The sequence below is a fragment of the Pan paniscus genome, chromosome 2 (assembly GCF_029289425.2).
Source record: "Pan paniscus chromosome 2, NHGRI_mPanPan1-v2.0_pri, whole genome shotgun sequence".
In the NCBI taxonomy this organism is placed as follows: domain Eukaryota; kingdom Metazoa; phylum Chordata; class Mammalia; order Primates; family Hominidae; genus Pan; species Pan paniscus.
The window spans coordinates 3,840,247-3,855,067 of NC_085926.1; the positions used below are offsets into that span (position 1 = coordinate 3,840,247).

At 37.8% G+C, this 14,821-nt stretch overlaps 2 protein-coding genes across 12 annotated transcripts in view; one reads left to right on the top strand and one right to left on the bottom strand.

Moving 5' to 3' along the window:
• Positions 1-14,821, bottom strand: part of SUMF1 (sulfatase modifying factor 1) — a 696,570-nt gene that overhangs the window by 55,969 nt on the left and 625,780 nt on the right. The window lies entirely within an intron of this gene.
• The window catches only part of LRRN1 (leucine rich repeat neuronal 1), a 257,800-nt gene that overhangs the window by 33,821 nt on the left and 209,158 nt on the right, over positions 1-14,821 (top strand). For 2 of the 10 annotated variants that reach the window (XM_063602090.1, XM_055109473.2), the window contains exons 2-3: positions 9,035-9,276; positions 10,789-14,040. The exons of 6 other annotated variants lie outside the window; for them this stretch is intronic. In XM_063602090.1, coding sequence (XP_063458160.1) covers positions 11,067-13,217 — 2,151 coding nt within the window. In that variant the 5' untranslated portion in view covers positions 9,035-9,276; positions 10,789-11,066 and the 3' untranslated portion in view covers positions 13,218-14,040. Of the gene's footprint in view, positions 1-9,034; positions 9,277-10,788; positions 14,041-14,821 lie in introns of those variants that run through there. 2 more of the 10 variants (XM_014344133.5, XM_003831226.7) reach the window with 1 other exon arrangement.

Genomic DNA, 14,821 nt, shown 5'->3' on the forward strand with positions numbered 1-14,821 from the left:
ATCGGGATTTTAGTTATAGGTCTAGAAGCAAACAGGGGTATTAGGGGTGGCTCCTGAGGAGAATCAACATTATTTTGCCTGGCAACTGCCTCAGGAGAGAGGCCATCACTGTTGCCTCAGGCAGCGCAGGGTTTGTCTCCTCAGACAAAGGTGGAAAGGCCTATGGCAGCATGTGTTGGGGAGGGGATGTTGCCACTGCTGGGGATGGGGAAGCTGTTTCTTCTGGCAAAAAAGTTTCATCAGAGTTTACAAACGTAGTGTCCCCAGCTTCATCAGGGTGCTCCCACACATCCCCATTCCAAGTTGCAGGGTTGCATTCTTCTCCAATCAGTGCCCTCACTTTAACAGTAGACACTTGGTGAGGCTGTGCATGCACCTTTCATTGCAGGTCACCCACTCGCATGATAAGAGCTTGTGTCTGTTTTTCCACAATTTCAGCTCTTTCTGTACAGAAGACAAGACTCTCACTCAGGGCAATCTTAGCAGATCTGAGGCTCGGTATCTGCTTCTGAAGCCAGGAGACAGAATCCCTGAGTCCATCATTTTCTTTCATCACTTTGTCCACTGAACTCAGGAGCAACTAACCTGCTTCATTATGTTCCTCGGTTCTCCACATATGGTCAAAGGCATTATGTATAGAGTCACTGAACTCCTTGCCTCTTACAAGCAGTGAATCAGGAGTGTCAAATGCATTTATTTTGCATAAGTCTCTAAATAGTTTACAACAACGACTATCAGTGTTCTCCATACTGTTAGAAGTACAGTCCTTAGCATTTTTGGGTCTAATCATATGAAGCAGCCAACTCCAGAAACCCCAAAACCAATGAAAGAACTCCATCCTTTAATATTCTGTTCCTTTAGAACCACTCCTGGTACCAAAATCTGTATTAGCGTTTTCTTAGAGGGACAGAACAGGATATATATATATTATTATATGTATCATATATTATATATTATTTTATATATATTATATATATAATATATGTAAAGGAGAGTTTATTAAGTATTAACATGCATGATCACAAGGTCCCACAATAGGCTATCTGCCAGCTGAGGAGCAAGGAGAACCAGTCTGAGTCCTAAAACTGAAGAACTTGGAGTCTGATGTTCGAGGGCAGGAAGCATCCAGCACAGGAGAAAGATGTGGGCTGGGAGGCTAGACCCATCTCTCCTTTTCATGTTTTTCTGCCTGCTTTATATTCACTAGAAGCTGATTAGATTGTCCCCACCAGATTAAGGGTGGACCTGCCTTCCCCAGCCCACCGACTCAAATGTTAATTTCTTTTGGCAACACCCTCACAGACACACCCAGGGTTAATGCTTTGTATCCCTCAATCCAGTCAAGTTGACACTGGGTATTAACCATCATACCCAGGCCCTAGGCTGAATATTTTTACATAAGTACTTTTTTGTTATCATAATTTACATGTATGAACCATATATACTTAGCCTTAAGTTTAGCTATGGAAACTGAGGTACAGAGAATTTAAGTACACATGCTTCTCAGCTTATGATAGGGTTACCTCCTGATACACCCATCTTAAGTTGAAAATATCATTGTGTTTAAAATGCATTTAATACACCTAACCTACCAAACATCATAGCCTACCTTGAATATTGTCAGAACATTTACATTAGTTTTATTGGGCAAAATCATCTACCATAAAGTCTGTTTTCTAATAAAGTGTTGAATTTCTCATGTAATTGAACACTGCAGTGACAGTGAAAAACAGAATGCTATCATATAGGTACTCAAAGTATGGTTTCTACTAAGTGTGTACTGCTTTCACACCTTCGTAAAGTCAAAAAATTGTAAGTTGAACTATCATAAGTTGGGGAAGGTCTACAGCTTGCACAAAGTGACACATCTAGTAAGTGGAGAAGCATAATTCGAATACAGAACACTTGATTCCTCCAGGGTAGAATTCTTTCTCCAACCCCAGAGCTGCCTGATTTTTTTTTTTTTTTTTTTGCAGTAACAGAAATACAAATAACTAGCTTGTTACTGTGAGTATATATTTCTTTTTGCCCAACTTCATAAGAAGTTAATGCATATAAATCATAGAGCTAAGTCCCACTGAATAATGTCATTCTGTTAAACTAATATCCTATCTGACACAATGCTATGGGGAAAATGAGAGTCTCCGCCAAGTGCAGTGATGGTGATGATCATGCAGTTCATTTCCTTCAGAATTTTATACTCAGAACAGAGTGTCCCAAACATATCGTGTTGGAAAAAAAAAAGAAGCATCAAATGTAATGTATAATTGTGGGACTCTTGAAATGCATCCCGTGCCAATTCTGGGCCTTAAAGCCATGTTTTGTTAATTAAAGGATTGTTCCTTTAAACTGCCAGACTTCTTTGTGGAACATCACCCTGGTAATTAGCAGGACATTTTCTTCTTACATTTGATAGATCTAGTCAGTCAGCCCTAGAAGAAAGCAATTTCACTTAAAAAAAAAAAAAAGTATTCCAGCCATTTCTTATTTGTTGCAGAATTTAAGATAATTAATTTGTATATGTTATAAAAGTTGGCCTGAATTATTATGGCTTCGCTTTTTTGTGGTAAAAACACTTAACATTAAATTTACCATCTCTCAATTTTAAGTGTACAGTTCAGTTGTGTTAAGTATATTCACATTATTGTGTAACAGATCTCTAGAACTTTGTCATCTTGCAAAACTAAAACTTTATTCCTATTAAACACTAATTCCCTCTACCTCCAAGCCCTTGGCAACCACCTTTCTACTTTCTGTTTCTATGATTTTGGCTACTTTATATGAATGGATCACGTACTATTCACGCTATTGTGAATGGCTTATTTCATAATGTCCTCAAGATTCATCCGTGTTGTAGCATATGACAGGACTTCCTTTTTAAAGCTGGATAGTATTCCATTGTATGTACACACCACATTTTCATGTGTGTGTGTTTGTGTGTGTGTGTGTATGTAGTAGTGGTTTTTACTGATTGGCACAAGATCACGGCCTGTGCTTCTAATACCCTTCCCTCCTATGCAGCTCAAATGGAAGGAAACTGATTAACACATAGGAAGCAATAGCATGCTTACAGGTTTAAACTCCTTTTGTTTTTACAAAAAGGAGTGGGATATGGGGGGTGGTACAATTTTAGGGGTAGTAGCAAAACTCTCCCTAGACTACAGTGGGTGGGCCTGTCTGTCCCCTGTTGCTGGTACCACATAAGAAGGTGCATTAGTAAAGGAAAAAAGGGTTACATGTGGTTGGCCTGCTATTAACAGGGGAAGATAGGATGGTATCTGCTGTGTACCTGTGTTGGGCCAAACCTGGGACTGGACCAGTGCCCCTTTCTTCTTGGCCCACCTACACAACCCAGCTGTACTGTCTCCTGCACCCATGGGAAGGAGGTGTGAAAGAAGCTGAGAACATCCGCCTTGAGAAGATGAAACAGGAAACCTCACTTTCCTTTCACTTTCTCTGGACTAAATTCCACTCCCCTCAGCTCTGGAAAGCACTGCAAAAGTCTTCCTTAGGAGTGCTGTGAAGACGCTGGGGAAGATGCCGGCCCAGGCAGGTGGCCCTGAGTGGGCAAAAAGAAAAACTTGACTTTCCATGCACTATCAAGCAAGGTTACTTTGTAAACAAACAAAACTGGAAAATAAGACTACATACTAAGTCCTTGAGAGCATTTGGATTGGGGGCAAGGGCTTTATTACTCCTTCCCCCCCATTTTATAACCCCACACCAAGTGTCAAGAGCTTTAAGGACCACAACCAACCCCACCTTCCCTTCAAGCACCATTCCTTGGGTTCCTCAGTTTTGTTGAGCTCATTTGGGGTTATTCCTGCCACCCTCTTAAAAAATGACTCAGCCTGCTGGTTGGTCCATTTTCTATCCTTTCTACAATTATGAAACACACTCTCTAAATAGGAGATACATAAGCCTTCACTCTATAGTCCAAGGAACTAGGTGATATAATGCCAGGAAGGCTAAATTGTTTGCTTTCCTGGGTAATCCTGATGTGAATGGACAGCAGCAGGGTTCTGGTGGGATCAGAGCAGTCTAGTTTGAGCCACCGCACCACATTTTTTTTTCTTTTTTTTTAATTAATTTTAATTTTTTTTTAAAGCTCCAGGGTACCTATGCAGGATGTGCAGGTTTGTTACATGGGTAAACGTGTGCCATGGTGGTTTGCTGCACCTATCAACCCATCACCTATGTATTAAGCCCAGCAAGCATTAGCTGTTTTTCCTAATGCTCTCCCTCCCCTCACCCCACCACCCAACAGGCCCTGTGTGTGTCGTTCCCCTCCCTGTGTGTCCATGTGTTCTCATTTTTCAGCTCCCACTTATAAGTGAGAACATGTGGTGTTTGGTTTTCTGTTCCTGCGTTAGTTTGCTGAGGATAATGGCTTCCAGCTTCATCCATGTCCTTGCAAAGGACATGATCTTGTTTCTTTTTATAACTCAGAAATAAGACCACCCATCTACAACCATCTGATCTTTGACAAACCTAACAAAAACAAGCAATGGGGAAAGGATTCCCTATTTAATAAATGGTCCTGGGAGAACTGGCTACTCATATGCAGAAAATTGAAACTGGACCCCTTCCTTACACCTTATAAAAAAAACTAACTCAAGATAGATTAAAGACTTAAATGTAAAACACAAAACTATAAAAACCCTAGAAGAAAATCAAGGCAATATCATTCAAAACATAAGCACAGGCAAAATCACCAAAAGCAATTGCAGCAAAAGCAAAAATTGACAAATGGGATCTAATTAAACCACATTTTCCTTATCCATTCATTTGTCAATGGACATTTGGGCTGCCTCTCCCTCTTGGCTATTGTGAATAATAATAGGTGCAATGAACGTGGGTGTACAAATATCTCTTTAAGATTCTGCTTTAATTCTTTTGGATATGTACCCTGAACTGGGATATAATCATATGGTGATTATATTTTCAGTTTTTTGAGAAATCACTATATTGTTTTCCATAATGGTTGCACCATTTTACATTCTCTACAACAGTGAACAAGGGTTACAATTTCTCTACATCCTTTCCAATGCCTGTTATTTTCTGTTGTGATAGTGTCCATCCTAATGAGTATGAGGTGATATTTCATTGTGCTTTTTATTTGCATTTCTCTTATGATTAGTGATATGGGGCATTTTTTCATATGCTTGTGGGTCATTTGTATGTCTTTGGAGAATTGTCTATTTAAGCCCTTCACCCATTTTTTAATAAGGTTATTTTGTTGTAGGAGTTTATAATATATTCTGGATATTAACCCTTTATCATATATATAATTTAAAAATATTGTCTCCCATTCTATAGGTCATCTTTTTTCGCTGTTGATTATCTCCTTTGATGCACAGACCTTAAGTTTGAAATCAACTCATTTGTCTTTTGTTGTTGTTGTTGTTGCCTGTGTTTTTGGTGTCATATCTAAGAAACCATTGCCAAATACCCTGAAGCTTTTCCCTTATGTTTTCTTCTAGGAGTTTTATAGGTTTAGGTCTTATGGTTAGGTCTTTAATGCATTTTGAGTTAATTTTTGTATATGGCATAAGGTAAGAGTACAACCTCATTCTTTTCATGTAGATATCCAGTTTTCCTCACACAATTTGTTGAAGAAACTGTCCTTTATTGTATAGTCTTGGCACCCTTGTCAAAGATCATAAAGAGCATGTATAGAAGGGTTTATTTCTGGACTCTGTTCCATTGGTCTATATGTCTGCCTTTATGTCAGTACCACACCATCGTGATTACTGTTGCCTTACAGTATGTATTGAAATCAAGAAGTGTGAAGTCTCCAACATTGTTCTTTTTCAGGATTACTTTGGCAATTTAAAATCTCTTGATCTTATATGAATTTTAGATTTTTTTCCTGTAGAAATTACCATTGAGATTTTGATAGAGATGGCATTGATTCTGTAGATTGTTTTGGGTGTTACAGACAGTATGACAATATTAAATTTTCCAGTCTATAAACATGGGATGTTTCATCATTGTGTTTATACCATCTTTGATTTATTTTGGTTATCTCTTACAATTTTCATTGTACAAGTCTTTTTACTCCTCAGTTCGGTTCATTCCTAAGCATTGTATTCTTTCTGATACTTTTGTAAATGGGGTTGTTTTCTTAATTTCCTTTTCAGATTAGTCATTGTTAGTTTATGGAAATATAACTCATTTGTGTGTTGATTTTGTATCCTGCAAATTTGCTAACATCATTTATTAGTTTTAGTGGGTTTTTTGTGGGATCTTTAGGATTTTCTATATATATAAGATTATGTAATCTGGGAACAGACAATGTTACTTCTTTTCCATTTGAATGCCTTTTATTTATTTTTCTTGTCTAATTGCTGTGACTAGAGTTTCTAGTACTGTGTTGAATAGAAATGGCAAGAATAGGCATCCTTTCCTTGTTCCCATTCTTAGAGGAGAAACTTTCAGTTTTTTGCTATTAAGAATCATTTTAAATGTGGACTTTTCATATGTGACTTTTATTATGTGTAGGTACTTTCCTTCCATTCTTCGTTTGTTGAGTGTTTTTATCATGAAAAAGTGTTGAATTTTGTCAAATGGTTTTGTGCATCAATTGAGATGATCATGTGTTTTTACTTCTTCATTCTGTTAATGTGGCATATTATACTGATTGTTTTTCACATATGGAACCTTCCTTGCATTCCCGGTATAAATCCAACTCGTTCATGGTATATAATCTTTTTAATATGAGAAGTTTTGCATCAGTATGCATTAGGGATATTGGTCTGTAGTTTTCTTGTTGTGATAATGGATTTACATTTAAACACTATTGGCGAGTAGCTCCTGAGAAATGCCATACATTGTAAACATCTAAACTGGCTTAAGGACTCTATAATAAAGTTGTTCTATGTATAATGTCACATTAAAAAAATTTGGTGAAATTTGCTAAAGAGAATTCAGAATTAAATACAAATAGAAATATCTTAAACATCTCCTTTTTTATTAAGGATGTTTAATTCCTTGCTGCCAAAGGAATGTCTTCTAGGATGTGGAGAGGAAATTCTTATACATACATTCTTATAGAATGTAGGAGAAAAAAATGTCTTCCTCTGTGCTTGATCTGATTTCTAACATTCTGAGTTTCCATGGTTGATTGGTTGGTTAGCTGGTTGAAAAAGGTATGTGTGTATGTCAAAGAAAAATTTGAACATTTCAACACAGTTATCTCAAATCATATAATTTAAACTAAAATGGGGGCATTAGCTATAATAATGTTGAACCTATAGCCCCATAAAGGCTATTTCTCAATACTAACAGACTGTTTTGGAAGTCTCTCACACAACTTTAATACATATTTTACTTCTTGGTACATTTCCTTACATTCAATCGAAACATAAAAATTAGTTGAGGCTGGGTGCGGTGGCTCACACCTGTAATCCCAGCACTTTGGGAGGCCGAAGTGGACGGATAATGAAGTCAGGAGATCCAGACCATCCTGGCTAACGTGGCAAAACCTTGTCTCTACTGAAAATACAATTAGGCGTGGTGGCACGTACCTGTAGTCCCAGCTACTCACAAGGCTAAGGCAGGAGAATTGCTTAAACCTGGGAGGCAGAGGTTGCAGTGAGCCAAGATCGCACCACTGCACTCCAGCCTGGGTGACAGAGCGAGACTTTGTCTCAAAAAAAAAAAAAAAAAAAAAAAAATTAGTTGAAATTCTATCTCAGTTATGAAAGGTAGCTTTATTCTTTTGGTTTTCTATTTTGAGTTATGATTGAGAAATAACCTGTGGCAGAGGTTTTCTTAACAATGTATTGTGGCCAGTGCACCTGTTTCAAGATTACTCTCAACAGAAACAAGAGTGAAATCACTTTGTGGAGTTAATAATAAAAATGTTATTCTCTGTGGTATGTTTTCTTTTCTTTTTTTTTTTTTAAGACAGGGTCTTGCTCTGTTGCCCAGGCTGGAGTGCAGTGGCGCCATCTTGGCTCACTGCAACCTCTGCCTCCCAGGTTCAAGCGATTCTCCTGCCTCAGGCCCCTGAGTAGCTGGGATTACAGGCACGTACCACCATGCCTAGCTAATTTTTGTATTTTTAGTAGAGACAGGGTTTCACCATGTTGGTCAGGTTGGTCTCGAACTCCTGACCTCATGATCTGCCCCCTGCCAGCCTCCCACAGTGCTGGGATTACAGGCGTGAGCCACCGCGCCCAGCCTGTATTTTTTCATTTCATAGAATTTCCAGATAAAAGTCAGAGTCACCTAGTTTTATAATACTGAAAAGTTTTGCAAATACAAGCATGTCACTTAATGATGGGGATGTGTTCTGAGAAATGTGTCATTAGGTGATTCCGTCATTGTGCAAATGTCATAGAGTATACTTACATAAACCTAGGTGGTATGTAGCCTATATGATATATGTGGCTTATATGATATACCCTATTGCTCCTAGGCTGCAAACCTGTATAGCATGTTACTATCCTGAAGGCAATGGGCAATTGTAACACAATGGCAAGTATTTGTGTATTGAAACATAAGGGTATAGTAAAAATATGGTACTATTAATACAACTGTATGGGACTACCATTGTATATGCGGTCCATCATTGGCCAAACTTTCTTTATGGTGGCACAAGACTACATAATAAATGGTAAAGTAACCAGACTTGGAGATGGGGAGGAGGGAGAAGAATGCCAAATGTATGTTTCCTCCCACAGACTAGCAGGCATCTAGTATCAGGCAACACACTTATACAATCATTTCCTACTCCTGTCTCACACTTGCCAGAATCTGGATTTAATTTTTTTTTTATTGTTAGACCAGTAATGCAGTTTTCATATTTTGTATAACAAAAAAGTTGTAGGACTTTTCCTTCTTACTGTGAAAATATGACTCATTAAATACATAACTTTTACTATTGGCCATTTGTATTCTTATACTCTTAGTCACAAAGATAACTATGTTTTACAAAGTCGAAAGGTTAATAATAGCAGCTAGCATGAATTCAGAGCTTGCTATGTATTGAGCACTGGGTTTAAACACATATGCTCTATTTTATTAGGTCCTTATAGTAGGAAAGTGAAGAATACACTAGTCACTGAAGTTCCTTCAGTGCTCAAGACTCAAGTGCACTATAGCAAGACAAACACCAGGAAACATGTAACTCTGCTTCGAATACTTTAGCAAGTGAATGGCCCAGTTTGGGAAAGCAAGACAAACACTGGATCCATAATGGCTTTTTACACCTGATTGGAATGCAGAAAAAATGGAACCATTAACTACTAATATTATCTTTGCCAGCAGGTGAGCAGTACATACCTGACTTCAGAGGATTTTATTGAAATCAACAGATGATGGTTAATAAAAACAAGTATCCTCAGCTTTCCTTCTTTCACTTGTCATCTGACAACCACTATTTAGCTAAAACTAAAATGGATTAGAGATACAAGATGATGAATAACAATTATTAACTTTTGTGAGCATATAATGTGAGTCAGCTACTACACTAACAACTTTACATAGATTCCCTTAATTTTCTCAATAATCCTATGAGAACTGTACTTGTATGAGCAACCCCATTTTATAGCTGAAGATACTTGAGGCTTCAAGAGGTTATATAAACATGTTCATGGTCAACAGTTATTAAGCAGTGAGTGACATTCTCACGAGATTAATGAAATCATCTGTGTGAGATACAAATACATTTATTGTGTATGTTTGTGTTTTTAATGGAGACCAATGGTATGACAGAATGAAGTCCTTTTATTAGTCAGTCAAGATCTGATGTGGCTATTCAAATATAGGAAAAACTGATGTTTTCCTTTTTTAGTTATGTTAAATTAACTTTAAAAATAATAGCTTTATCAAGATATAATTCACATAACATAATTTGCTCATTAAAATGTTTGAGTCAAGAGTTTTTAGAATATTCACAGAATTGTGCAACCATCACCACAATCTTTAGAATATTTTCATCATCTCAAAAAGATACTTTGTAGCCTTTAGCACCCTTCCCACTGTGCTCCCCCATACCCCTGGCCACAGGCAACTACTAAATTACTTTCTGTCCCTGCAGGGTGTCCTATTCTGGATACTTTGTATATGTGGAATCATAAAATATGTGATCTTTTATGACTGGCATCTTTCAAGCATGTTTTTGATATTTTCGTCCATGTTGTAGGATATTAAATTAACTTTTTGCATAGGAATAATTGAGCTAGAAAAGCATTGGCTGAATATGTCTGCAGAATGTACCATTTAGAAAAGAAAGAATTCCAGGAGACAAATGAGGTAGTAACTAAAATGTAAATAACTAAAAATTAGCTCTGAGTCTTTAATAAACTACCTTTCATGTTTTGCTTTCACTAGGAATGAACTTTTAATTTTTTGGAGCTATAAATACATGTAGTTTCTAAAGACATCTTTGTTTTTAAAGAAAAGACATCTGCAGGCTTTTTCTTAGTGTTCCTATTAAGTATGTATGAGTGTGTGCATTTGTGTGTGTGTGTGTGCATGTTTAGTGACTTTACATGTGTATACATACAAATGTACACAGTCATATATGACTTTAGTGGTACATGGAATCTCAATTTAATTGTAAAAGTGAAGGAGTTCTAAAACTAGTTTTAGTATAGTAAGTGGGATATAGTAAGAATGTCCTACAATTTAAAAGCCTATTTTGTTATCTTCAATGGATTTTGAATGTATTCAATACTAGATTTGCGAGTGACTGTGCCTTTTTAGTAAACAAAAGAAAGGCTATAATGTAGAAAGTATATGGAATAAGCATAACATCTGTCCTAATCTAATTTTCAGGCACATCTCCAGACTTCAATTTGGCTGAAATAACTCATGCCACGGACCTGTGCACATGCCTGGAACTGAGAGACACAGTTAAAAGACTCCAAATTGCTTTCTGCCTTTTGAAAACTCCTGAAAACCATCCCTTTGGACTCTGGAATTCTACACAGCTCAACCAAGACTTTGCTTGAATGTTTACATTTTCTGCTCGCTGTCCTACATATCACAATATAGTGTTCACGTTTTGTTAAAACTTTGGGGTGTCAGGAGTTGAGATTGCTCAGCAAGCCAGCATGGCTAGGATGAGCTTTGTTATAGCAGCTTGCCAGTTGGTGCTGGGCCTACTAATGACGTCATTAACCGAGTCTTCCATACAGAATAGTGAGTGTCCACAACTTTGCGTATGTGAAATTCGTCCCTGGTTTACCCCACAGTCAACTTACAGAGAAGCCACCACTGTTGATTGCAATGACCTCCGCTTAACAAGGATTCCCAGTAACCTCTCTAGTGACACACAAGTGCTTCTCTTACAGAGCAATAACATCGCGAAGACTGTGGATGAGCTGCAGCAGCTTTTCAACTTGACTGAACTAGATTTCTCCCAAAACAACTTTACTAACATTAAGGAGGTCGGGCTGGCAAACCTAACCCAGCTCACAACGCTGCATTTGGAGGAAAATCAGATTACAGAGATGACTGATTACTGTCTACAAGACCTCAGCAACCTTCAAGAACTCTACATCAACCACAACCAAATTAGCACTATTTCTGCTCATGCTTTTGCAGGCTTAAAAAATCTATTAAGGCTCCACCTGAACTCCAACAAACTGAAAGTTATTGATAGTCGCTGGTTTGATTCTACACCCAACCTGGAAATTCTCATGATCGGAGAAAACCCTGTGATTGGAATTCTGGATATGAACTTCAAACCCCTCGCAAATTTGAGAAGCTTAGTTTTGGCAGGAATGTATCTCACTGATATTCCTGGAAATGCTTTGGTGGGTCTGGATAGCCTTGAGAGCCTGTCTTTTTATGATAACAAACTGGTTAAAGTCCCTCAACTTGCCCTGCAAAAAGTTCCAAATTTGAAATTCTTAGACCTCAACAAAAACCCCATTCACAAAATCCAAGAAGGGGACTTCAAAAATATGCTTCGGTTAAAAGAACTGGGAATCAACAATATGGGCGAGCTCGTTTCTGTCGACCGCTATGCCCTGGATAACTTGCCTGAACTCACAAAGCTGGAAGCCACCAATAACCCTAAACTCTCTTACATCCACCGCTTGGCTTTCCGAAGTGTCCCTGCTCTGGAAAGCTTGATGCTGAACAACAATGCCTTGAATGCCATTTACCAAAAGACAGTCGAATCCCTCCCCAATCTGCGTGAGATCAGTATCCATAGCAATCCCCTCAGGTGTGACTGTGTGATCCACTGGATTAACTCCAACAAAACCAACATCCGCTTCATGGAGCCCCTATCCATGTTCTGTGCCATGCCGCCCGAATATAAAGGGCACCAGGTGAAGGAAGTTTTAATCCAGGATTCGAGTGAACAGTGCCTCCCAATGATATCTCACGACAGCTTCCCAAATCGTTTAAACGTGGATATCAGCACGACGGTTTTCCTAGACTGTCGAGCCATGGCTGAGCCAGAACCTGAAATTTACTGGGTCACTCCCATTGGAAATAAGATAACTGTGGAAACCCTTTCAGATAAATACAAGCTAAGTAGCGAAGGTACCTTGGAAATATCTAACATACAAATTGAAGACTCAGGAAGATACACATGTGTTGCCCAGAATGTCCAAGGGGCAGACACTCGGGTGGCAACAATTAAGGTTAATGGGACCCTTCTGGATGGTACCCAGGTGCTAAAAATATACGTCAAGCAGACAGAATCCCATTCCATCTTAGTGTCCTGGAAAGTTAATTCCAATGTCATGACGTCAAACTTAAAATGGTCGTCTGCCACCATGAAGATTGATAACCCTCACATAACATATACTGCCAGGGTCCCAGTTGATGTCCATGAATACAACCTAACACATCTGCAGCCTTCCACAGATTATGAAGTGTGTCTCACAGTGTCCAATATTCATCAGCAGACTCAAAAGTCATGCGTAAATGTCACAACCAAAAATGCCGCCTTCGCACTGGACATCTCTGATCAAGAAACCAGTACAGCCCTTGCTGCAGTAATGGGGTCTATGTTTGCCGTCATTAGCCTTGCGTCCATTGCTGTGTACTTTGCCAAAAGATTTAAGAGAAAAAACTACCACCACTCATTAAAAAAGTATATGCAAAAAACCTCTTCAATCCCACTAAATGAGCTGTACCCACCACTCATTAACCTCTGGGAAGGTGACAGCGAGAAAGACAAAGATGGTTCTGCAGACACCAAGCCAACCCAGGTCGACACATCCAGAAGCTATTACATGTGGTAACTCAGAGGATATTTTGCTTCTGGTAGTAAGGAGCACAAAGACGTTTTTGCTTTATTCTGCAAAAGTGAACAAGTTGAAGACTTTTGTATTTTTGACTTTGCTAGTTTGTGGCAGAGTGGAGAGGACGGGTGGATATTTCAAATTTTTTTAGTATAGCGTATCGCAAGGGTTTGACACGGCTGGCAGCGACTCTAGGCTTCCAGTCTGTGTTTGGTTTTTATTCTTATCATTATTATGATTGTTATTTTATTATTATTTTATTTTAGTTGTTGTGCTAAACTCAATAATGCTGTTCTAACTACAGTGCTCAATAAAATGATTAATGACAGGTTGGGGTTCCCCTGTGCTTTTACCAGTAGCGTGACCCCTTCTGAAGCCATCCGTAGAAAGTACTTTGTCCTCCAAAAAGCTAACATACGGTTTTGAAGCAGCATTGAAACTTTTGTAGCAATCTGGTCTACAGACTTTTAACTCAAGAAGCTAAGGCTAGACTTGTTACCTTCGTTGAATGATGTTAGTTGACTGTACTGTAATGTTGTATCAACTGAATTGAATGTTTGCCTTTAAACAATGAATTTTCTTTTTCTTTCCTTTTTTTTTGTTGTAATAGTTAAAGAGGCTTAGAACAAGCTAACAGGCAATAGAAATATGTATATCAGATTTTTTAATGTAACAAACTACATGTTAATTGTTATCTTATGCTTTTTATCTTTAGTAGACACTTTTAAAAGAAAAGACAATTTTGTTGTGTTTAACTCACCAACACGTGGTGTATAATGAAGACAGAACTATAATAAATTAGTTTTGTTCTGATTTTTTAGAACACTTGCAATAATGTATCATTTATAGTTCTTGCTAGTTGCAGTGGTAATATTTTTCACATCCATAAAAACAACTACCAAAATAAATCAGCTGTAGCATGTTGCTTTTTAAAGCTAGGCCCTAAAAGGTTTTAATTCTTTTTCTAAGGGAAGAAATGTCTATTTTAATTAAGATATCTTAATGAACAGGATTTCTGTATTTTAAATAGTACTGACTAGCACCTAATGGGCAGTGGGAGGGTGGTTCATATGAAGAAAAAAAGGTGTATTGTTGTATCCCATGCATAAATAAAAGTAAATATATATATACACCAATATATTCATATATACACACACACATCCCAACCTGTCACACACAATGTGTGTGTATATATATATGAATATATTGGATATGTCATTTCTGTAAGAGTTTTGTTAAAACCTGATTTTCTTTTGTAGTATCCACATTCTTCATCAAAGTACAAAAACATCTGTGGAGTGTCACAAACTGTATGACATGTTATTTCTTTTTAACAGTTGTCTATATGCTTTGACCCGTGTTAGTCTCTATTATCTGTGTGGCGATATCTGCTGAGACAAGTAAATGATTAATAGAAAACCAAACAACTTCCGTACAGTTGACACTTTTCATCCAAATATATATAGACAGTTTTGGAGAATTGTTTCAAGATTATAGAGGAAACATGTAACATTTAGAGCAGATGGAACTAGGTTTAGGTAGAAGGCCAGTTCCACAAAGGGCAGAGGGAGGGATGGGATTTAATAGGTAAAGAAGAACCCATT